At 52.8% G+C, this 23,031-nt stretch overlaps 1 protein-coding gene and 1 pseudogene across 1 annotated transcript in view; both read left to right on the plus strand.

The window, feature by feature from the left end:
* Positions 1–23,031, plus strand: part of ITGA9 (integrin subunit alpha 9) — a 270,400-nt gene that overhangs the window by 2,308 nt on the left and 245,061 nt on the right. The window contains exons 2-4 of the mRNA XM_036333155.1: positions 13,579–13,706; positions 15,294–15,400; positions 20,161–20,284. Coding sequence (XP_036189048.1) covers positions 13,579–13,706; positions 15,294–15,400; positions 20,161–20,284 — 359 coding nt within the window. The remainder of the gene's footprint in view (positions 1–13,578; positions 13,707–15,293; positions 15,401–20,160; positions 20,285–23,031) is intronic.
* LOC118668337 lies at positions 1,348–1,757 on the plus strand (annotated as a pseudogene).

Below are 23,031 nucleotides of genomic sequence, written 5' to 3' on the forward strand. Positions count from 1 at the left end.
AGCCTGCTTTGTTTTAAAAAGGGGAGGGAGAAAAGCGATGTGATGTGGATGCACTGGACAAGTGCAGGAAGAGCCGGTCTGGCTTTCAACTCAGCACCCGAGTGAAAGGTAGAGGGCAGTAACGCTGGTGCACGGCCTTGGTGCCAGTGGAGATGGGGGTCAGATATTTCAGGGGTCAGTGCGAACCCACCCACAGCCAGGCTGCTGGTCCCCGAAGTGCCCTCTCTGCTTCGGATACTGAGTGTGCTGCTTCGGGTACCAACTAACCTGAAATCTTTTTAAAGCAGTTCGTTTCCTCCCTCCCTCCCCCCACTGACTCGGGTTTATCTTAGGCAGTCTTTGTCTTAGACCTTGAATGGGACTCCCTGCTGACTATGCTGCCCAGTCCTGGTAAACTGTGGCCTCTGAAGCAAGAAACCGCTACCGACATCGCCTTCTTTCACCTTCTTTCTTTCACCTTCTTCTTCTAGAGCAGTGGTTCTCAACCTTCTGGCCCTTTGAATACAGTTCCTCGTGTTGTGACCCAACCATAAAATTATTTTCGTTGCTACTTCATAACTGTCATGTTGCTACTGTTATGAATCGTCATGTAAATATCTGATATGCAGGATGGTCTTAGGCGACCCCTGTGAAAGGGTCGTTCTACCGCCAAAGGGGTCGTGACCCACAGGTTGAGAACCGCTGTCCTAGAGGCTGGACTTACCACCAGGCTAATGAAAATCCCACCAAAGGCTTCTCACTCACACAGACTCCTGCCAGGACCCTGGGCCTCCTTTTTTGCTCATAATTCCGGGCGAACTTTCTTCATTCAGAATTCATGATGTCACCCTCAATGTATAAGATTCAGGCCCTGAAGACATGAGGCCAACCCAAGATCTCTGCCTTAACTTTCAGCTCTGGGGTTGGTTGCTTGACTTAGTGACTGATTGTCGGTCTCTCCTACCAGGTAGACCGACAAGCAGGATCTTTTATTCCTGCTTGAGGGACCTGTAAGTTGTTTCCAGTTATTCACGATGATAAACAACAGCAGGGGTAAACATCCTTGTAACTAAAGCTTTGCGGCTTAATTATTTCCTTTGGATACGTTCCTGGGCTTAGACTTGCTGGGTGAGAGAGGAAGGGCGATTTTGAGTCATTTTCTATGCATTTCCAAAGTGCCAGGGAAGCGAAAGTGTATACTTGAGAGAAATGCATTCACTTACTTGGTACGGGAGTTTTGGAGTTTTGACCAAAGGGCTGCCCCGGGGCAATACACAGGCATAGCCAGCCACCCATAGGAGGGGACTTAAAACGATCATAGAGCAGTGTGAGGAGATGAGATCGACCCCTGGACCCAGCAAGGCCCCCGCGCTCTGCTGCATCCCTGTGTCCTGCTCGGACGTCCCGCCACCATCGCCATCATGCCCAAGAGAAAGGCTGAAGGGGATGCTAAAGGAGATAAAGCCCAGGTGAAGGATGAACCACAGAGACGATCCGATCGCCCGGTTATCAGCTAAACCTGCTCCTCCGAAGCCAGAGCCCAAGCCTAAAAAGGCCCCTGCAAAGAAGGGAGAGAAGGTACCGAAAGGGAAAAAAGGGAAAGCTGATGCTGGCAAAGATGGGACTAATCCTGCAGAAAATGGAGATGCCGAAACAAACCAGGCACAGAAAGCTGAAGGTGCTGGAGATGCCAAGTGAAGTGTGTGCATTTTTGATAACTGTGTATTTCTGGTGACTGTACAGTCTGAAATACTACTTTTTATCAAGTTTTATAAAAAAACAAAACCGATCACACATAGTCACAGTGGGCGTGAGGGTAAGTGACGGGCATGAAAGGGAAAAGTGAGCCAGTGAAACTGAGAGGCAAAGAAGGCAATTGTTGATTAAGCCTTGTATTTAGTGTTTCTCCTTAGCTGCTTTTTAAAAATATATATATTTTAATTGATTTCAGAGAGGAAGGGAGAGGGAGAGATAGAAACATCAATGATGAGAGCGAATCATTGATTGACTGCCTTCTGCACGCCCCCTACTGGGGACCAAGCCGCAACCTGGGCATGTGCCCTTGACTGGAATCGAACCTGGGACCCTTCAGTCCGCAGGCCATCGCTCTATCCGCTGAGCCAAACCAGCTAGGGTGCTCCTTAGCTTCTTAATTCAATGTTGGTTGTATGTAGGGTGAGGGAGCAGGAATGGGTCTATGTAGGTGAGGGAGCAGGATTGGGTGTATGTAGGTGAGGGAGCAGGATTGGGTGTATGTAGGTGAGGGAGCAGGATTGGGTGTAAGTAGATGAGGGAGCAGGATTGGCTGTATGTAGGGTGAGGGAGCAGGATTGGGTGTAAGTAGGTGAGGGAGCAGGATTGGGTGTATGTAGGGTGAGGGAGCAGGATTGGGTGTATGTAGGTGAGGAGCAGGATTGGGTGTAAGTAGATGAGGGAGCAGGATTGGCTGTGTGTAGGTGAGGGAGCAGGAATGGGTGTATGTAGGGTGAGGGAGCAGGATTGGGTGTAAGTAGGTGAGGGAGCAGGATTGGGTGTAGTAGGTGAGGGAGCAGGATTGGGTCTAAGTAGGTGAGGGAGCAGGATTGGGTGTATGTAGGGTGAGGGAGCAGGATTGGGTGTATGTAGGTGAGGGAGCAGGATTGGGTGTATGTAGGTGAGGGAGCAGGAATGCGTGTATATAGGTGAGGGAGCAGGATTGGGTGTATTATAGGGTGAGGGAGCAGGAATGGGTGTATCGGAGGGTGAGGGAGCAGGAATGGGTGTAAGTAGATGAGGGAGCAGGATTGGGTGTATTATAGGGTGAGGGAGCAGGAATGGGTGTATGTAGGGTGAGGGAGCAGGATTGGGTGTATGTAGGTGAGGGAGCAGGATTGGGTGTATTATAGGGTGAGGGAGCAGGATTGGGTGTATGTAGGTGAGGGAGCAGGATTGGGTGTATTATAGGGTGAGGGAGCAGGAATGGCTGTGTGTAGGTGAGGGAGCAGGATTGGGTGTATGTAGGGTGAGGGAGCAGGATTGGGTGTATGTAGGGTGAGGGAGCAGGATTGGGTGTATTATAGGGTGAGGGAGCAGGAATGGCTGTGTGTAGGTGAGGGAGCAGGATTGGGTGTATGTAGGGTGAGGGAGCAGGATTGGGTGTATTATAGGGTGAGGGAGCAGGATTGGGTGTATGTAGGGTGAGGGAGCAGGATTGGGTGTATTATAGGGTGAGGGAGCAGGAATGGCTGTGTGTAGGTGAGGGAGCAGGATTGGGTGTATGTAGGGTGAGGGAGCAGGATTGGGTGTATTATAGGGTGAGGGAGCAGGATTGGGTGTATGTAGGTGAGGGAGCAGGATTGGGTGTATCGGAGGGTGAGGGAGCAGGAATGGCTGTGTGTAGGTGAGGGAGCAGGATTGGGTGTATGTAGGGTGAGGGAGCAGGATTGGGTGTATGTAGGATAAGGAGCGAGAAGAATGTGCTGGAGCTGGAGGGGCAGGGATAGGACTCGGGCACAGGGCAGCGTGGGCTCTGCAGGGGCAGAGCTGAGGGCTTGTGGGGCTGAGAGACCCTTCCTAGCTGCACATCACAGAACACGTGTGTGTGTGCTGTCAGAACTAGCCCTGCTTCCTCAACCCCATAATGAGCATTCCTACCAGTTCTTTTCAAATTGTCACGGACCAGAAGGTCCTCAATCTCTGTAGGAGAGGGCGTGTGACCTTGCTTTTCCCAGCCCTGGGGACTGAGGCCAGCTTCTGCAGTCACAGTGCATTGGAGCAGAGCCCAGACCCCTCCTCTCTCCACATGCTGGCTTGAGTGGTCCCTCTGTCGCCATGCTCTAGGCAGCGGGAGCTGTCCCAATGGCCAGGGGACCAGAATAGCCTGGGCTGTGTTACAGGTGTCACTTGTATCCGTTTGGATGCAAACCTGCAAGTGACTCAGTTTCCTCCTTTGCAGAGTCACCCAAGGGTGTCTCCCTGTGCAGGGACAGCTGCCTCTGGTCTATCTCCCACCCCCCAGTCTCTTGCACCCCTTGGACACCAGCAGTAGGTGCCAGGGGACACGGACAAAGCTGACTTCTGTCCCTTTCCCGTAGACATGGGTGGGTTCCTCAGCTGCAGGACAGACAACTGTAACACCCTGTGATATAAACAAAAGCAGCCCGGCTGGCGTCCAGCCCCCAGAGTGGGTTTCTCCCACACCCCTCCCCTCCCCTCCTCTCCGCCCCAGACGCCCTGGAGTTGGTTGGGTGCACTGGCTTCCTTTCTGGCCACGTGCTTCCTGCCCCATCTCCCAGGACACAGAGCGAGGGCTTGGAAGTGGAAGACGAGCCGGCTTTTTGCTTTGTTAAGGTTGTCAGAGCGTCATTCAGAGAGGGAGACAGTCCAGAGCCAAGGAGCACATAACATCCTCACTTTGCCTCAGGGCTGAGTTTTCAAAGAACACGCTGGACATGTCTGCCGCCCTGCCAATACAGCTGCCAGTTGCCAGATATATTGTGATTTTAAAGTAAAATCAATTCCAACCAAAGAAAACGAGGAACCCAGTTCCTCAGTCGTACTAGCCACATGGCAAGGGCTCAGTGCCCACATGCGGCTGGCGGCCTCTGTTTGGGGTCGAACACAGAGGAGCATATATTCATCACCGCAGAAAGTTTGGCTGGTGGTGCTGGTTTAGAGCAATGGCTTAAGTCTTAAAGGGCTAGACCAGGGGTGGGCAAACTTTTTGACTCGAGGGCCACAATGGGTTCTTAAACTGGACCGGAGGGCCGGAACAAAAGCATGGATGGAGTGTTTGTGTGAACTAATATAAATTCAAAGTAAACATCATTACATAAAAGGGTACGGTCTTTTTCAAATGGGCCGGATCCGGCCCGCGGGTCGTAGTTTGCCCACGGCTGGGCTAAGATCCAAGGTGACAATAAGTAAAAGAAAAACCAATCCCTCGATGTATTTGAGTATTAAGATGGAAACAGAGGGGCTTAAATCTAAGTGAAAATGAAGAGTGGGCAGCTAACATGGCGGAATTCTTCTTTCACCCACCAGACATCGGAGTGCGGGCTCTGTGCTAAGGGGCAGGGATTCAGGAATGAAGAATCCGCTCCCAGTCTGACGGGTGAGAAGGTGGTGGGTTCTAGTCTTGCGTCTCAGGGAAAACGTAAGCTATGGGCTCCGATGGGGAGAGGCTTGTCCTCGGGCAGGCACAGGTGGTTCAGGGGGCAGAAGAGAGACTCCTGGGAAGGCAACACCTTGAGAGATCAGGGGCCTTGTTTTCCCATTTTAGTGAGGAGACACATTTACTTATGCCTCCGCATCGCCTCTTGGCTGAGGCCTCGGCGCGGGCGTGGCCCCGCCTCCCCATCTGGGTTTGCTGGAAGCAACACTTTCAGGTCTGGTTCCTGGTTCTTACTGGCCCCGAAGAGCCTGCTGTCTCAAGCTCTCAGGAAGGGGTGATGCCTTTATGAGGCCCAACGTCGAAGAGGACCCAGAGAGCGTCCCTTGGGGGTTTCCCGGGAGTTCCCCTGAAGATCCCCACACTGGTGAGGGTGCTGTTTTCCGAGCTGGTGCTGAACTGGCCGGGGCAGAGGCAGCTGGGTTGTCCAGGCGAGACCCATCCAAGGCAAGAGGACAGACTTTTCTCAGCCAGTCATTCCCAGCCCTGAGTGCCAGGGTGCGAAGGGCCGGGCTCCAGCCAGCTGGTTCCCTGGGGACCTGCTGCTGGTCTGGAAACAGCCGCCTCCTGATAACTCCTGTTGTGATTTGTCCCGGGAAAATTTTTCACGTTTATTCAAAGCAGCCGTGGTTTTCTCAGAGATCACTTGCTTTCAAGGGAGTTGCATGGCGACTTTAAGAAGTCAAAATGCACGATTCCATCAGATAGTATTTTCTGAGCATGGACAAGGAGTTAAGTGCTGCCACAGGCATTATGGTCTTTTTTTTAAAAAATATATATTTTATTGATTTTTTACAGAGAGGAAACGGGAGGGATAGAGAGCTAGAAACATCGATGAGAGAGAAACGTCGATCAGCTGCCTCCTGCACACCCCCCACTGGGGATGTGCCTGCAACCAAGGTACGTCCCCTTGACCGGGATCGAACCCGGGACCCCTCAGTCCACAGGCCGACGCTTTATCCACTGAGCCAAACAGGTCAGGGCAGGCATGATGGTCTTTAATGGCATCTTGTAGTCCAGGTTGGCAATGAGATTCCTTTGTGGGAAGGAAAGGCGATGGGGAAGATAGAGGAGCACTAGCCACAGCTCTGAGCTGCAGAGTCCGATACTTGGCTTGGACCCAGGAGCAGTGGTAGGCGGTGGAGGTACCACCGTCTAGTTCTCTTCAGGGGTGGCATGCCCTAGCCCGATGGTGTGTCTGTTTTCTATTACCGCAGTATTGCTGTAGAACAAGCCACCTTACCACTCAGGGGCTTAAACCAGTTACCATTTATGATGAGCTCATGATTCTGTGATTGGCAGTTGAGACTGGGTTCAGCTGGGTGGTTCTTACGTTCCCCGCTGGGCTCACTATGCATCTGCTGTCAGCTTCTGGGCGGGCTGGTTGGCCTGCGGGTCTAGGATGGCTTCCGCTGGGATGGCTGAGTGTGCCATCCACCAGCAGCCTGGGCTTGTTGTACACGTGGTGGCTGGGCAGGGTGCCAGGAGGGCACTCGGATTGTGCCTGGTCTCTTGGAGCCTGGGCTGTTCCTCCTGTCACGCTCTATTGGCCAGTGCAAGTTCAGGGCCAGCCCCCGTTCCCAAGGAGGGGAAACACACTCCAGCTCTTCTTATTTTTTAAAAAATTTTTATATTAATATCAACTAAAGCTGAGGGGGGAAGAGAAACATTAATGATGAGAGAGAATCATCCATCGGCTGCCTCCTGCACGCCCCCCACTAAGAATCGAGCCCGCAACCCAGGCATGTGCCCTCGACTGGAATTGAACCCGGGACCCTTCAGTCCACAGGCCGACACTCTATCCACTGAGCCAAACCGGCCAGGGCAGACTTCACCTCTTGATGGAAGGAGCTGCAGAGTCACATTGAAAAGGCCTGGGAACAGGAAGGGCGGAGGATCCTGGCTACTTTCACAATCTGCTGCCAGTGGTGAGAGTGCCCTCGCCATTCCTGGATTTCTGTGATCTCAGCTGACGGTCTGAACACATTTCTGCCCGCACACGAGAAAAGGGACGGAGGCTCTGTGAGCTCCTGGGGCTGCCAGGAGGTGGAGCTGGGATGAGTTGGGTGCCAAGGTTTTTGACCAGCTGTCCAGCATTCTGACGCTTCTTTGACTGTACCCTTTGTACCAAGCGCAGTCCTGGGTGCTTAATAAACACTGTCTTGCTTACACCTTATAAGAACGCTTATGAGGCACATTTCCCTTCTGTGTTACGGAGGAAGAAGACGGAGGCTCAGGGTGGTTAAGGAACTTGCCTGAGGTCACACAGCGTATCAGTGGCAGCGGCAGCACTGGAATCCCGTGTTACCCCTGTGCTGCTTACACTTCACCACCCTGAGTCACTTGCCCTTGGAGCTTAGCATTCAGGGGGCGCTACTAGTTTAAAACACCTAAAAGCAGTTGGTATGTCCTGCTTAAACCCGGAGCCTCGGGGTCCTCGGATGTAAAAAGAGGCGCCTCTGAGGTTTTCAGGTTCCTCACCTCCGGTTGGCAAGCGCTGGCCCAAGGCAGTCTCTCCCTCTGGGAGGTACGGTCCGAGGTGGTGCTCCCTCTGCTCAAGTCTGTTTTCCGTTGATTAAGGGGGGCGGAGGGATTCCTAGGGATTCCTGGGGTTTCCGTGCGGTGCGGTGAGCACAGCGATTGAATTCTGCCTGCCACGTGGGTCCCTGGGGAAGCGTTGGCTTTGGGATCAAATGCATGAAAGCAACCCTAATGGGTTTAAGGTTTTGAATCCCCAGTTGCTGTCCTAGATCTGGCTGTAATTTCGCCCGCAGAAGCGCGGCCGTGGCATTTGTGGGGAGGGAGGGAGCCTTTGAGTCACTGTCCGTTCCGCGCCTTCCCCAGGAGGCAGCTGTGGCTCAGCCCTTCTCTGCCACCTGCTATCCAGGGAATGGACCTGCAGTTCGCTCTCAGGATGTGAGGGACGGGTTTGGGGCAGGATGGGCGGCTGCACTGGAGCCTTTGTTGCCAGCTGGACCCCACACAGGCCAACCGAGGAAGTGGCCGTGTTGGAAAAACCCAGGGCATCGAAACGGCTGCAACAGGAGGGAGTGTGGGGCATTGGAAAGACTGCGCCCTGGATGCCCCGGGTTCGAATCCAGCCCTGCCACCTGCCAGCCCAGTCCCCCGCCATCTCCGTGTAAAATGCATGCAGGGGCTGCCCGGCAGGAGTGACCCGAGCAGATACTCAGACACCCTGCGAGCCTGGGTGCTGGCAGACAAACAGATGGGCCCGCATTTTTAAATCGGTGCGTGCACTACTCACGGAGAGGCGTGAACCTCCGGGCAGCACCATGCCAGCCATGCACATGTTTTAGAAAAGCAAGAGAAGGTGCTGGAAGTTCAGCCTTGATGGGGAAGAGAAAGCCTTCTTTCTGTTCCCACGCTAGTCTGCCCTTGGGCATGAAAAAGCTTCCCCATCAAAGTTCTCACCTGTGGGCCTCACCTGGGCTTTTTCAGGCAGGTCACCGGGGTGACCAGCGGGCACCGCAGGGGGCACTTGGCACCTGTTGGTTCCCCTTTCCTCCTCCTGGCTGATGTGGGATGGGCAGAATCGGGCAGCGGGCACTGCTAGGGCACGTGTTACAGCCTGGCATCTTACCACACTTGGTGGGCTTGGGCAAGTCCCAGGACCGCCTCTGGCCACCTGCTTCTCCATCTGTACAAGGGGGAGAATATGAGTGCTTCCCATAGGGTCGCTGTGAAGCTTCAGTGCGATTCTGCCATCAGGAGCCTCGCCCAGCACCTGCGCACTGCACGTGCCCGACACATGCCGGTTGTCCTCGTAATTAGAGGTGTAGACGTCTGAGTTAACGAGAGGACCTAAATGCCTTTGAGGTTGGAGTGCATCTTTAACGGGGGATTGCATAGGAGGAAAGCCTCTCTTCTCAAGGGTCACCTGTTCATACCGGCTCCAAATGGACAGGATTATTTGTCATCGGGGTGGGGGTGACATAGTACTTCTCAGGCTGGAAATCACAGGGAGAGCCTGTTCGAATGCGCGTTCCGATGAAGCGGGCCTGGGCCCCGGCCCGAGAGTCTGCATTTCCATCAAGCTCCTAGATGTTCTCCGTGCTGCTGGTCGGGGGACCACACTGGGAGTCTCGAGCAAAGGTCAGAATCAGCCTAATGATTTATTCATGGGTGGGGGACACTCAGGCCCTTTTGTATGGTAACCGTACAAAGGAAAGAAACGTTTTATTGTCTTGTCAGGAGTCACAAGGAGGATTCGGGGGGATGCTGGAGATATCTGGGATGTCTCTTTGTAACGTAGAATAATGAGAAAAAGCAGATGGCATCTTCTCAGTGGCTTGTCCTGAACCCTGGGCCATTGCGCTCGCTCTATCTCTTGGGATCGGCCTGGCCAGTAGCCAGCTGAACTAACTTCAGAAAAGACAAGCTCATCGGCTGGCCTGCCGCCGCAGCCTTGCTGGCCGGCGGCCTAGGTAAAGAGCAGCGCCAGGCGGAGGAAGCCACGATGTTCTGTAAACACGGAGATACAAGCTCGTGCTCCACCGTGCCACCCCGTGAGCTGGGCGCACACGTGTGCGTGCACACGCTCCTGATCTCTTGCTTCATTTTCCATGACACGGGATTTGGGAAAAATGTTCTCATCTGACCAGCAGATTAAGGGTTTGAACCAGAGGGTTTTTATCAGTGCTTTAACCCCCCCCCCCACACACACACACATTTAATTTTATTTATTTTTAAATAAATTTTGTATTGATTGCAGAGAGGAAGGGTAAGGGGGAGAGAGATAGAAACGTCAAGATGAGAGGGAATCATTGAAGGGCTGCCTTCCGCATGCCCCCTACTGGAGATTGAGCCCGCAACCCTGGCATGTTCCCTGAGTAGGAATCCAACAGTGACCTCCTGGTTCATAGGTCAGTGCTCGACCACTGAGCCACATCGGGCTCAGTGCTCTTGATCAGCTATTGTTAGAACCACCAAGTACCTTGGGATTAGAACAGCGGTTCTCAACCTGTGGGTCGCGACCCCTTTGGCGGTCGAACGACCCTTTCCCAGGGGAGAAAGGGACATTCGTTACAAAGAGACATCCCAGATATCTCCAGCATCCCCCCCCGAATCCTCCTGGTGACTCCTGACAAGACAATAAGCCGTTTCTTTCCTTTGTACGGTTACCATACAAAAGGGCCTGAGTGTCCCCCACCCATGAATAAATCATTAGGCTGATTCTGACTTTTGCTTGAGACCATCCTGCATATCAGATATTTACATGATGATTCACAACAGTAGCAACATTACAGTGATGAAGTAGCAACGAAAATAATGTTATGGCTGGGTCACAACATGAGGAACTGTATTTAAAGGGCCAGAAGGTTGAGAACCACTGGATTGGAAGGAAAAAATAATTCGGCCGGTCCTTTCTCCCCTTTGGAGTTCCATAGAAATGTTGCCCCTCTCAGCCTCCGATCCAGGCTGAGAGCAGCAGTGCCTGGGATCGAGCTCCCCAGGGTCCGTCCCTTCCTGCTCCGGTGACCTGCGGGTCTCGTTCGGTCTGCACATTTGGAGCAGAGGCACCTCTGAAATGTGCAGGGTTCCAATGCCATTTGGGGGCATGCGCTCGAGAAGCAGCCCGCCCCGTGTTTAATTTTTGTCATTTTTACCAAATGAATCGCAAGTGGCGTTTGTTGGCGGGGCTAATGTACACTTGGCGTTGGTCGGAATTTTTAGGCCCAGCCCTGTCCCCCCGGGGTTTTCGAGTGGAGGAGGCGTGGTATGTTGCCCAGCTCCGACGGGCCGACGCGTGGAAAGGCGTGGGTGTTTCAGCTGCTTGGATGGGCCCACCCGCTAATTCTTCTCACCTGTGAAAACATGACCGGCCTAATGGAGAGCAGCCCTGGCCTCGCGCTGGTGGCTCTAAGCTCAGCCCCAGAAGCCGGGTAGGGGGGTTGGGGTGGGACTTGATCTCTATACGTGGCCACCTTCTCCCTGGAGTTGCATTTGGTGTGTCATCGTGCGTTTGCGTTAGAGCAGCAGAAAGCCGGCCAGATGGCCCGTGCGCGGTGACAGAGGCGGGTGGTCTGTTTGGGAAAATGCCTGCTGTGATTTCCGAGGGCTGTGGGTTCCAGCCGGCCCGCCCTGGTGAGCGGGAGGGGCAGCTCCCCGGGGTGTTATGGAAGGCCCCGGGGGGCAGCTGGGGTGCCCTTACTGTTGGGGGCCTGGCTCCCGTCACACCCCAGCAGGGTGTGACTTGATTCCTCACAGAATCGAATACAGTCTGTCCTGGGCTGATCATGAAGGAAGTGCTCTGGGCGGCGGGGGGTGGTCTCCCTGGCTCCTTGCATCCCCAGAGGTCCTTCACCCCTGGATGTTGAGGGGTTGGGGCAGGGGCAATGAAGATGAGACCCACATGCCTTCCCATGAACCTGACAGCATGGGTCTGAGTCTTAGTGTGGCTGTCCTTGGTGATGTCTGCCGGCCTTGCTGAAGGCCCGTCTGAGGGTCTCCGACTTCTATTGCTCTTCTGGGGTGTCGGTGGGGGGAGCAGCACCATTTGAGGCCAGGGTGGGGGTGAAGCGTGAGTGTCCGACACCTCAAGATGAAGGTGGCTTTCCGGACGCAGTGAGGGGACCTGGGTCCATAGGGAGGCTGTCTGGGGTCATTCTTCCCTCTACTCGACTAGCCTTTTCCACAGATGACCTAATGGATAATACTTTCTGTTCCCCGGTAAGCGGAGATGATCAATTTCACAATGTGCCCAATACCTTCCGGGGGGAAATTGCACCCCCTTTCCAGGCTGCCAGAGATACTGAGCAGCTCGAGTTCGCCTCGAGGAACAGCTTAGCGCTGTCTACTCCTTGAACATCAGCGTGGGTTTTGTTTACTGTCTCATCGTACAAGTTCTTTTCCAAGTGGCTCGTAGCTCAGCACAGGCTGTACCTGATTGCTGCCGTTTGGTATTCTTTGCCCTAGCTCTTTGGCTGACCACTTTCCGGAAACAATGCATAAAACTGTAGGTCATAATTGTTTTCGTAACATCTGGAGGGGAACTGGCTGCTGTTCCCCCGTGTCCTGTGCCCACACAGGCCCAAATGTGTCTTTTCTGTTTTCTTGGCATGTCTTGCCTTTTCCTCCAGCAGGGACGGGCTCTGTGGGGGTCGGCCCCTTCCCAAGGCAGCTTTCGGTTCAAGATGAAGGACATACAGCTTCATTCTTGCCCAGAGATGACACCATCTCTGGTTTGAGTTGGATGCATGTGTAATTCTACGTTATGCCGACGCCTTCCCTATGTCCCTGTAAATGTGCCTGTTGTGTGTGGTGGGGAGGGAGAGGGGAACGCAGAAGAGAAGTGGTATAGCTACGTATCTTATTTATTCATGTCATTATTTTTTAAGTCTAATACATCTGGGAGAGCGACCATATCATATATACAATCTAATGAATGATCGTAAATTTGCGTGAACACTGCTCAGGTTGCAAAGTAGAACGTCATGAGCACACAGCAAGCCCCGCCTCCCTCACTAGTCTTAGTGTGGCTGCCTCATTCCTCCCCCAAGGTAGCCATTATCCTGATCTCTAACACCACAGTTATACTTCAGCTACTTTGAACTTCAGGTGAACAGAGTCAGTGAGTACACTGCAGTCCCTGACACATTTTGTTCCATGTTATATAAGATTTATCTGTGTGGCTGCAGTTGAATGATGTTCACTGATTTTCGTGGCTGTGTAGAATTCTGTTGTACTTCTCTACCATAACTTATCCATTCTAGCATTGATGGACCTGCGGGTTTCTTCAATTTTGGCCATTACATATTGAGCCGTGAACACGTTTGACCTGTCTCCTGGTAGGCATGTGCCTGCATTTCCGTTGGGCATGTTCCTAGACATGGTATGACTGGGTCCTAGGCTAGGCACATGTTTGGCGTTATTAGAAACTGTTGAATTTTTCTCCGACGTGGCTGTGATGATTTACACTCCCACCAGCAGTGTAGGAGGGTTTCCGTTGCTCCAGCTCCTTGTCAGCACTTGGCATTTTCGGTTTTAGCCTCCTCATAGGTGTGAAGTGGTAGCTCATTCGTTATATCTCTGATAACAAATATAGTTGAGCACCTTTTAATGTGTTTATTGGCCAGTTGGTTATGGTCTTTCATCAAGTATCTATTCAAGTCTTTGGCCTAATATGGTATTGGATACCTGTATTTTCCTTCTCAACTTGTACGAGTTCTTAATAGATTCTGGATAGCCATTGTTTGTTGGTTATATGTGTTTCCAACCAAACTTATGCTCTAAATGTGCCTGGAGACAATCCACCAGGTTCTCTGTGGGAGGCCCTCCCTCCTGGCCCCGCCAGCACAGTACAATGCTAGGTATGGTTTTCCAGTCAACAATTCAGACCGCCCGCCTGTGACTGGATATTAATTTAACCATCAGCCTCTTCTTTCCTGGTCCTGGGTTGTGACAGAATGCCCTTTCTTCTCGATGTGCAGGATCCTTGTGGGCGCACCAAAGGCCGAGTCCAAGTACAGCACGTCAGTGAAGTCCCCGGGGGCTGTGTTTAAGTGCCGCATCCATACCAACCCCGACCGGAGATGCACTGAACTGGATATGGCTCGAGGTGGGTGCCACCCATGCCAAAGTGGAAATGGGCTCTGTACCCTCATTCTTCCCTCTTTCTTCCCAGGCGGCCTGGCCTTCCTTCCTTCCTTCCTTCCTTCCTTCCTTCCTTCCTTCCTCCCTTCCTTCCATCATGTAGGGAGTAGCTATTACTTTCTAAGCACCAGGATATACCAGTAAAAAACAAAGATCCTGCCATCCTTGTAGATTAGTGGGCCCAAGAGATATTAAAAAGCAAGACTTGAGAGCAAGAAGACCAGAGAGAAGGTGGTGTGTGATCTACGTGTGATGGGAAGGATGCACAGCAGTCAGCTGGGCAGGTGGGGAGGCAGAACCTCCAAGCAGAGGAGAGCATATGCCGTGTTCAGGTACAGAGTGGGGGTGGTGTGGCTGGAGTGGCGAGCAGGAGAGAGTGGAGGCAGAGGAGCTCGGCAAGGTAGGCTGGGGCTGCTCACACAGGGCCCAGCAGGCTGGGGGAAGGGGTTAGGGTGTTATCCTGTGTATGAAGGAGAGGCCATTGAAATCAATTTTAGGGTTTATGTTTTAAGTAGGGAAAGATAGGATCAATGGATATTTTTAAAAGCTCACTTGGATCCAGTGGAATCAGACGGGTCGGCCTGGGTTCAGAGCTCAGCAATGCCAGTTACTAGTTGGGGCTTATTGGGAATGTCCCGTAGCCTCTTTGGCCTCAGTTTCCTCACTAGGACTAAGATACCTTTCTACCTCACAGTATTACCTTGAGAAGATTATGAGATAATAGAGGTGATATCCAGAATTTTACTTGGCACTCAGTAGGCACTCAGTAAGTAGGAGTTATCTATACTAATAAAAGGGTAATATGCTAATTAGACCAGACATCTTCTGGACATCCTTCCGGACAAAGCTATGGTGGCGGGGGCCAAGGCAGAGGCAGTTAGGGGCGATCAGGCCGGCAGGGGAGCAGTTGGGGGTGACCAGGCCTGCAGGGGAGCAGTTAGGGGATCAGGCCAGCAGGTAGAGTGGTTAGGGGTGATCAGGCAGGCAGGCAAGCGGTTAGGAGCCAGCGGTTCCAGATTGCGAGACAGACATCCCCCAAGGGGTTCCAGATTGGAGAGGGTGCAGGCTAGGCTGAGGGACCACCCCCACCCCCGCCAATGCACAAATTTCATGCACCAGGCCTCTAGTTTTATTATAACTCCAAGTCCTCACTTTCTCCAAAGTCCTTTCCCATCCAGAGCTTCTGAGGGTTAGTATTTCTAAATGAAGCGTTGCCATGATTCTCCTTAGCAGAAAGGAGAGGTGTCCTTGGTGCCACTCACAATGTCTGGTTGGCCTGCTGCTCGTTACTGGTGCCTAACACACTAAGGAGCTTGCTTCAGAACACAGGCCAGAGCACCGTCTCCATCAAGAACGTCTTGCTATGAGAACAACATTGGCTGAATCACACAGCGTGCATAGTGGTGGAGTTGATTTTACACTTCGTGTGCGTCCTTATTTCCTCCTGAGCTGGTTACAGACATTTGGGGGAGTGGGGCAGACTACCCTTGGAAGAGCAGCCAGCAGACCATCCTTCCCTCACCCAGGACTCGGTTTTCTCTTCTCCCTCCAGGGAACCATCGAGGAACATCCTGCGGAAAGACCTGCCGGGAAGACCGGGATGATGAGTGGATGGGGGTGAGCCTGGCCCGGCAGCCCAGGGCCGATGGCCGAGTTCTGGTAAGGCTTCCCGGGCGGGGTGGGGGTGAGTGGGGAGTGCTGCAGGGAGGGCTGGCACTCTGAGCGTGAGTGACTTTGATCTCTTAGGAAAGCTGGGTGGCATGGTGACAAGGGCTTGGCTCTGAGGTTGCCTAAACTGGACTGCTGTTTGGACAAATGACTGATCTCCATCTGTCAGATAAATAATGTCTGTCCAGGGTGCAGAGAGGTGGCAGTGGAAACATAAATAAAATGTATGGGAAAAGTACTTTGTAAATCTTGTTCACAAATATTTGTGCGAGTCTTTTTAAGTTGAAGTTAATTTACATAAAATGCACAGATCTTAAGATTGCAGTTTGGGTTTTGACAATCGTGCACACTCGTGTAACACCCCCCCCCCCAACTCCCCGCAGCACAATACACACTGTTTCTGTCCTTCCGAAGAGTTCTCTCCTGTTCCCTTCTAGTCAGCTTCCCGCCCGCCCGAGGCAGCCACTGTGATGTATGGTTGGTACCGTGGGTTACTTTTGCTTTTTCTACAACTTTGTACCAATGGAATCCCACAGTGTGCACTCTTTTGTGTTAGGCCCCTTTCACTCAAAATAATACTTCTGAGATTAATCCGTATTCTGTGTATCAGGTGTTCATTCTTCTTTATTCCTGCATGGTATTATATTTATAGTAGAGGCCTGGTGCACAAATTTGGGCACAGGTGGGGTCCGGCCAGCCCACCCCAATCTGGGCCGATCGGGCCAGTCCGGCTGGGGGAAGGGGATACAGGAAGTTGGTGGCCTGGCCCCGCCCCCGATTGGCAGGGGGCGGGGGGGGGGTGCGGCCAGGGGGAGGGGCACCGGATGGTTGGTGGTCTGGCCCCGTCCCCTGGTTGAACTCTTGTCCAACTCCCAGTTGAGGGGACAATTTGCATATTGCCCTTTTATTATATAGGATGAAATACATGTTATTACTTTTAAAATTTTTATTTTATTGATTTGAGAGAGAGAGAGAGAGAGAGACATTGATTGGTTGTTCCACTTAATTATTCATTCTTTGGTTGATTCTTATATGTGCCCTGACCGGGGATCGAACCTGCAACCTTGGAATGTTGGGAGGATGCTCTAACCAACTGTGCTACCTGGCCATGGCCAATGCTCTTTGTTATAGAAACATAATATCAAGAGGGGAAAATAACTCTAGCTGCCATTTATTGAGGGTTCCCTTTGGGCCACAAGCTGTAAATGGGGTTTTACGTATATCTGATCGCAGGGGAACCAGGTTCTCCTTCAGGATCTAGGCAAAATGTTTCCGTCCTCTCTGCTGGAGCCCACTTGTGTGTTAAACTTCTCCATGGCAGAGGCCATTCATCTGCATCCCCCTTCCTTCTCAGCACAAGTTACGCATCTCCCCCCCCCCCCCCCGCCACCCCCCTCCCCCCCACCAGCCCCTGGTGGGGAGCGGGGAGCAGCTGGATGCTGTCGCCAGCATCACACGGCCTCCCCACCAGAAAGCATCGTAGCTCCTGCGGAGGGTCCCCAACCCCGCTGTTTGTCTTGGTTTCTCGTCCTTTAATCACTGTCATAAGCCGCCTTGGACCCTCTCCCAGCCTCTACATTCCTCCAGCCCCAGTGGCCTGACCCTGGCTGGACCACTGGGCCCCAGGAGGGCCAGAAAGCTTGTCGCCTTCCCATGGGAAGGAGGGAGAAGCTGACCCATCTGAAGTCCGGGTGGCCGGAGGTCGAGATTCTGACAGAGGAGGCATGGCCGGATGGCACACGGCACACGACGCTCTAGGGAGCCCGGAGCCCACCGCCGGAGGTCGCTCCTGTGACGGCATCCCCTCTCCCCACGGAAGGATACGCTCCGTGGGGCTGAGAGCTTGTTGCCAGAGGCATGTGCGTTACGGCAAGTCAGTATCGGGAAGGGGCCGTGCACAGCAGTGAGGATCACGGGGACGATTTAGCACAGGAAGCTGTGAAGGCAGACTTGGGGCATTTGTGGTCCCTGTGCCATGACAGTCCCTCTGATTCATCGCATGTGGAGCTGTTCCTCTCATGTTTGACACAATGACCGCGCCACCTATCCAGTAAGCCACTGCACGCGGCTGCTGAGGAAGGAGCGGGGCATCCATAGCAGCCTTTTCCTTGTGGCTTTTCCTGTCAGAAACACAAGCTCTAGCCAGTTTGGCTCGGTGGATGGAGCATCAGCCCTGGGGACTGAAGGCTCCTGGGTTTGATTCCTGTCAAGGGCACGTACCTCTGTTGCAGGCTTGATTGCTGGCCCCGGTTGGGGTCCGTGCGGGAGGCAACCAAGCCATGTCTCTCTCACGTCGATGCCTGTTCTTTAATGTCTCAAGTCTACCTGCCAAAGCTTTCTTGGAGGCAAGTATTTATCTTAAAATGGCAATCAGGGAGCTATGTCTTATTCAAACACGTTTGGAGAACTCAGGTGGTACTTGGGGGTGTGGGCCTGACACCCATGTCAAGGAGCACAATATCGGATTCTGAGGTTGGATTTGAGGAGGTAGAGCTGAAGTGTGTGTGTGTGTGTGTGTGTGTGTAATGGCATCAGTGCTGATTTCAAAGTAAAGAACAGATGGGGAGTTTGGAAGCTGTGACAGAGAGGCCAGTGTCTCCATGAAAAGTGGCATTTTCTGACCCATGGGCCAGCCCTGGCAAGGCCTTGGATGTTGGGCTGGGCTGCCGGGCTGCCCTTGGCTTAGTATCTGCCAGGCTCAGCTCACAGGTGTTGTGGTCCTTGCCAGTTTTTTCCCAGGGACTCGCGGTACCGGGTGTGACCACAGCCTTCGGATCAGAGGCAAGCCCCTTCCCGCCCCACACCCTCAGCTTGCACTCAGGGTGCAGGTGGCGGTTTGAGACCTAGGGAAGGAAATCCTCTTCTGCCACAGCTGCCAACACATGCAGCTCAGGCACCGACGCTCCTCCTGGGCCTGGGGGGCAGCTCAGAGAGTGCCCGGCTGGCGTCTGCTTCCCATGGTTTCGGGGCTCAGACAACACACCAGAAGTGTGTAGATGGCTTCTGGGTGGAAGCACGCTCTCCGGCTCTATCTCTTTGCCGTTTCCTTCCCAAACGTCAGGGCAGCCCCTGTCTGTTCACATGTGTCATCTGTCTTTCTTTTTCCCCCCAAAGCCACAGGGTGGCTATTTTTTTCTTTTAATTCTGTTGTTCCGTTTCCTGATTTTTTTACGTGGACTTCTCCTATTGAGCTCTAACACACGTGCAGGAAAGTGCACCGATAATCCGTGCACACCTTGATGCATTTTCACTTGGTGGCATTCTCAGAAGGACTTGCCCCGCATCCCAGAGGCCCCTTCCCCGTGTCCCCGAGGCCACTCCTTCTTCCCCTGGAGGGGGTTGGGGGATGTCTTTGTGTGTGGGGGGGGTCTATGGCATCATGGCCCTGTTCCCCTCAGCCATGGTTCTCAGCGATCCAGGGGTAGACCTGAGGGCCTGGCCAAAATCTGGCCGTCTGTGTGTGTATCACAAATGCACATGCAAGAGGTGGGGGCTTAGGTGACTTTGTGGCTGAGCCACCCGTAGAAGCTCAGTAACTCCCCCATTCCCCAACACTCCCCCCACCCGGCAAGGTTGCACTGTTAAAAAAGGCCTTTCAATTAAAATGCTCATCTTCTTCCTTTTATTCTTTTGGGAGGAAAGACAATCTTTGTATTTGAAATGTGTCAGATCGTCAGACGGGATGCCAGCCCCTCCTCCCCTTTGCTAGGATTACGTGGGTCCGAATGGGTCTGCTGTTTGCAGAGAATGTTCTTTCCTGTTCCCTCCCTCTGCCCCCGCCTTCCTCACAGCGGAGCCCGTTTGGAGAGATTGATGGAGTTCTTAATGCTTTGGAGACAGTCTAGGACTTTTTTCAAATGTTGGGGTCAGACTGACATGTGTGTATATATAATGATAATCGGGGCTAAACAGTCTTTTCTTTTTATAATTTATATTCGGAGACACTTTTCCTGCACGCGTACTGCCTATGACCCTTGGCTGTCTGACCTCACAGAATGCCTTAATTTTTGTTCAGTTTACTGGGAAATGCAGTGTTTGGATCTTCGAGGAATTTTCTAAGATCCCTCCGTAAACAGTTTACGGTTCTTAAAAAAACACGAGGGGGCAATAAACTAGACACTTAGGGCAGCAAGTCCCTCCTGGTGAGAGCCAGCGTGCTCCTCGGTAAACATCCGCCTCTCTCCGCGGTCCCTCCGACCCAGAAACACAGTGAGACAGGCCAAGCCCTCGCTGCCAACGGCTCTACACAATCCATAAACTAAAATGTAGTGGATTTACTGGGTAATTTCGAAGATGATGAGGGATTCAAGTTTGCAAGCCATCAGCATTGAATCAGAACTAAAATACAAAAGAAATCAATTACCAAGTGGAATAGAGTGATGATGTGCTTAGCGATACACGTTTATAGCTCCTTGCCCCGTATCGTTTCAGGCTATTGAGAAATGGGCTATGGGTACGAAACGGTTCCATGTGGGGAGGATGAGGGTGGCTTGTGGTACAAGGAATAACGAGATCGTCTTGATGTCATAAGGCAAGAGGCCTGTGTGGCTGAACTCGGGTGTCCAGTCCCCCTGAGTGTGTCCTCTTTGCCTTTGGGCAGAGAGTGGCCTTGTCGGGGGTCCCGCGGGCAGGCGGCCTGAAGGGATGAAGCGTGGAGAGGCTGGCGGGCAGCGGTGTTTCCTGAGCGATCTGACGGACTACCAGGCTCCGGGGAGTCCCTTCCCTGCTCTGAACCCCTCTCTGTCCTTTAGGCCTGTGCCCACCGCTGGAAGAACATCTTCTACGAAACAGACCACATCCTGCCCCACGGCTTCTGTTATATCATCCCGTCCAACCTCCAGGCCAAAGGCAGGACGCTGATCCCTTGCTATGAAGGTGAGTGCTCTCGGTTCTCCCGCGCCCTCTACCCATACGGGACCCTAAACAACCCCCCACCCAGCACTTCCCCCAGCTTTCCAATCTCTAACAGGAGGGCAGCACCGTGTCCCCAGGTGGCCTCTTGGTCCTGCCCAGGTAATGAGGAGGGTGGGAAGGGGGTCACGGTTCTGGCCCTGCCCAGCCTTACCCATCTTTGCCCCAGAGCCCCCGGTGCTTGCCATGCTTCATGAAGACTCTGAGATTAAAATTCACCCCGTCCCAGCCAAGGCGCCGGATAGAACTCTTGGTTTCCTGGTCCTGCCAGATGCTGTGTGACCTTGGGGAACTTGCTTTCTGTCTCTGGGCCTCCGTTTCCTCACCTGAAAATTCAGAGGTTGGCTCAGAGAGTCTCCACAGTTCCGTGGAGCTCCCAGATGGACGTGAGGCTCCTGACGTCCTCCTGGCCACACTCCTGGACAAATGCCCAGAGGCAGGGGACAGAGATTTCCCAGGATTCAGTTTCATAACATCAGAAGTCTGACTTCCCTCTTGTCTGGTCCGTGCACCCTGTCGGAGGCCTGAGAATTGGGTGCGCCCTCAGCCCCGTGTTAGAGCTGCTCCCCAGGGGCTGCTGGGCCCCCGGGGGACCCATTGAGCCAGTTATTCTTTAGTTGAGTTGAACTTGGCTTTAGGGATCCAGAAAAGGCTGTCATTTTCTCCTGTTGTGTAGCTTGCACACTCACGTTTTCTGAGCCCGATTCTGAGTGAGTTAGACCCTGTTTCCCCTCTAAGGCTGGCTGTTGTATTTTAATTCGCCCCCTGATTTGTTTGTTTGGACAGAAGTCTCAACTCACTTGTGTCCTCATTCCTTTGGGCCTCCCTGGGTTTTCCCAGGGTTCAAATTCTGTGGCCACCAAAGAGGTTGCTGAGAAATGCTGGCTGGACACCTGCACTTTCCTGCCTCAGGGAGGACCCTCCAGGCCCTGACAGGGACTCAGATGGCCTGAGCAGGGTGTTCGGTGACACCCGCAGAGCAGCTGGCAGGGCCCCTGCAGGGGCCACAGGCTCTCTCCTTCCCTGAGGACGAGCCTTCTCCCCAATGTCAGCATTTGCTCAGCTGGCGGGGCCACGCAGGGACGTTGACCTCTGACCCTGCTTATCGCTGTATTGCCCCCATCGAAGAAAAACTTCATCTGAAATATAGATGATACTGTAATCAGTCAAGAGGGAGGGATAGGTAGTAAAAATACATAAATTACGGGTCAAAGCTGTATTCTTCCTGCCCAGTGTATTCCTCCGGGATCAAAGAATGAGTTAGGACATGGAAGCGTGTCTGTGTGTGTGTGTGTGTGTGTGTGTGTCCAGGGGGAAGGAGGACCGGGAGCAGTAAGAGGGTGGGGTTGGGGTGCGGAGTGTTGAGGTAGAAGCCCAGCCTTTTAGAACAACAGGGGATTGAACAGAACTTTTCTGTGGTTCTTGGTCCATAAGAGGCCGGGGGTGGCAGGGGCTCAGATTTCTCTAGAAGACTAGAACGGCAGGGTGGGGCACGCAGACCTCAGTTAGGGCTCTTGCCTGTGCTCTGTTGGTTTTGGGGATCTTCCTCCCTGTGTTGTGGTCTACACTAAACCTACATTGGCTCTGAAGGCAACCATTATTTCCTCTTAATGTGGAAAAATTCGGTGACACAGGCTCTCTACTCGCTGGGCGGGGATCGCATCATGATTAAGAACAACGGAAGTAGGGTAGGGTTTGACGTGACCCTTCAAATATCACCTAGGCCAGCCCGTCTTTGTTGAGGTCTAGAGATGTGGTGTGGCTTCCTCAAGGCCAAGTTTTTCTTTCCATTCTGTTATTCAGATGCCACACAATGGAGAGTAGCCTGGTGGCCAAGAGCGCAGACTCGGACCTGGCTGCCAGAGTTCAATGGCACGTGTTAATGGTGTGACTTCAGTTGAGTTATTTAACGTCTTTGCGCGTAGCCCCCCCTCAAAGGGCTGTGATGAGGATTGAGTTAATATTTGTCCGTTCTTAGAACACTGCCTGGCATGTATGTGCTGATGTACTACATGCTAAGTATTCGTATGCTAATACACCATACTAGAGGCCAGATGCACGAAATTCGTGCAAGAGTAGGCCTTCTTTCCCCCGGCTGCTGGCACCAGCTTCCCTCTGGCACCCGGGACCCTGGCTTCATCCAGAAGGTCGTCAGGTCTAATTAGCATATGACGCTTTTGTTATTATAGATTATGGGCTAATGTTTTTTTATACCAAGCAAGTGTTTGTTAAATCACCATGAGGTGACTACTTTGTCTATTAGGAATAGAGTCCACATAAGCTTATTAAGTTAGATACTGTGCTCAGTGCCTGATAGATAAAACCCAAGTCTCGGATAGTAAGAAGTTTCCCATCTACAGGGGAGAACAAGAGAGGGAACACAGTGTTTCAAAAGTGAGAGAGCTGTGTGTGGGGTGGAGCATCCTGTGCCCGGTACCTCTCCCCAAGGGCCCGTGCTGCATCCAAGTTCGAGTTGGCACTTGGGCAGAATTATTTTATTTTACGACTGGAAAAACTGAGACCTGTGTAGAGTCTGCGGCCTGGTGGGGCCCATAGAAGAAGAATGGTGGGAGTCCACAGGTGGGCATGGCGGCGGGGGGCGGGGAGGGTGCAGGCCAGGGGGAGGGGTTTCACTCCCTGGGGAATAGCAGAGAGACCACAGGAGGGGTGGGATGCTTGTTCAGACCTGCTCTTCGCTGCTTCTGTCTCCA

This window comes from Myotis myotis, unplaced genomic scaffold, assembly GCF_014108235.1.
Source record: "Myotis myotis isolate mMyoMyo1 unplaced genomic scaffold, mMyoMyo1.p scaffold_m19_p_13, whole genome shotgun sequence".
NCBI classification, from domain to species: domain Eukaryota; kingdom Metazoa; phylum Chordata; class Mammalia; order Chiroptera; family Vespertilionidae; genus Myotis; species Myotis myotis.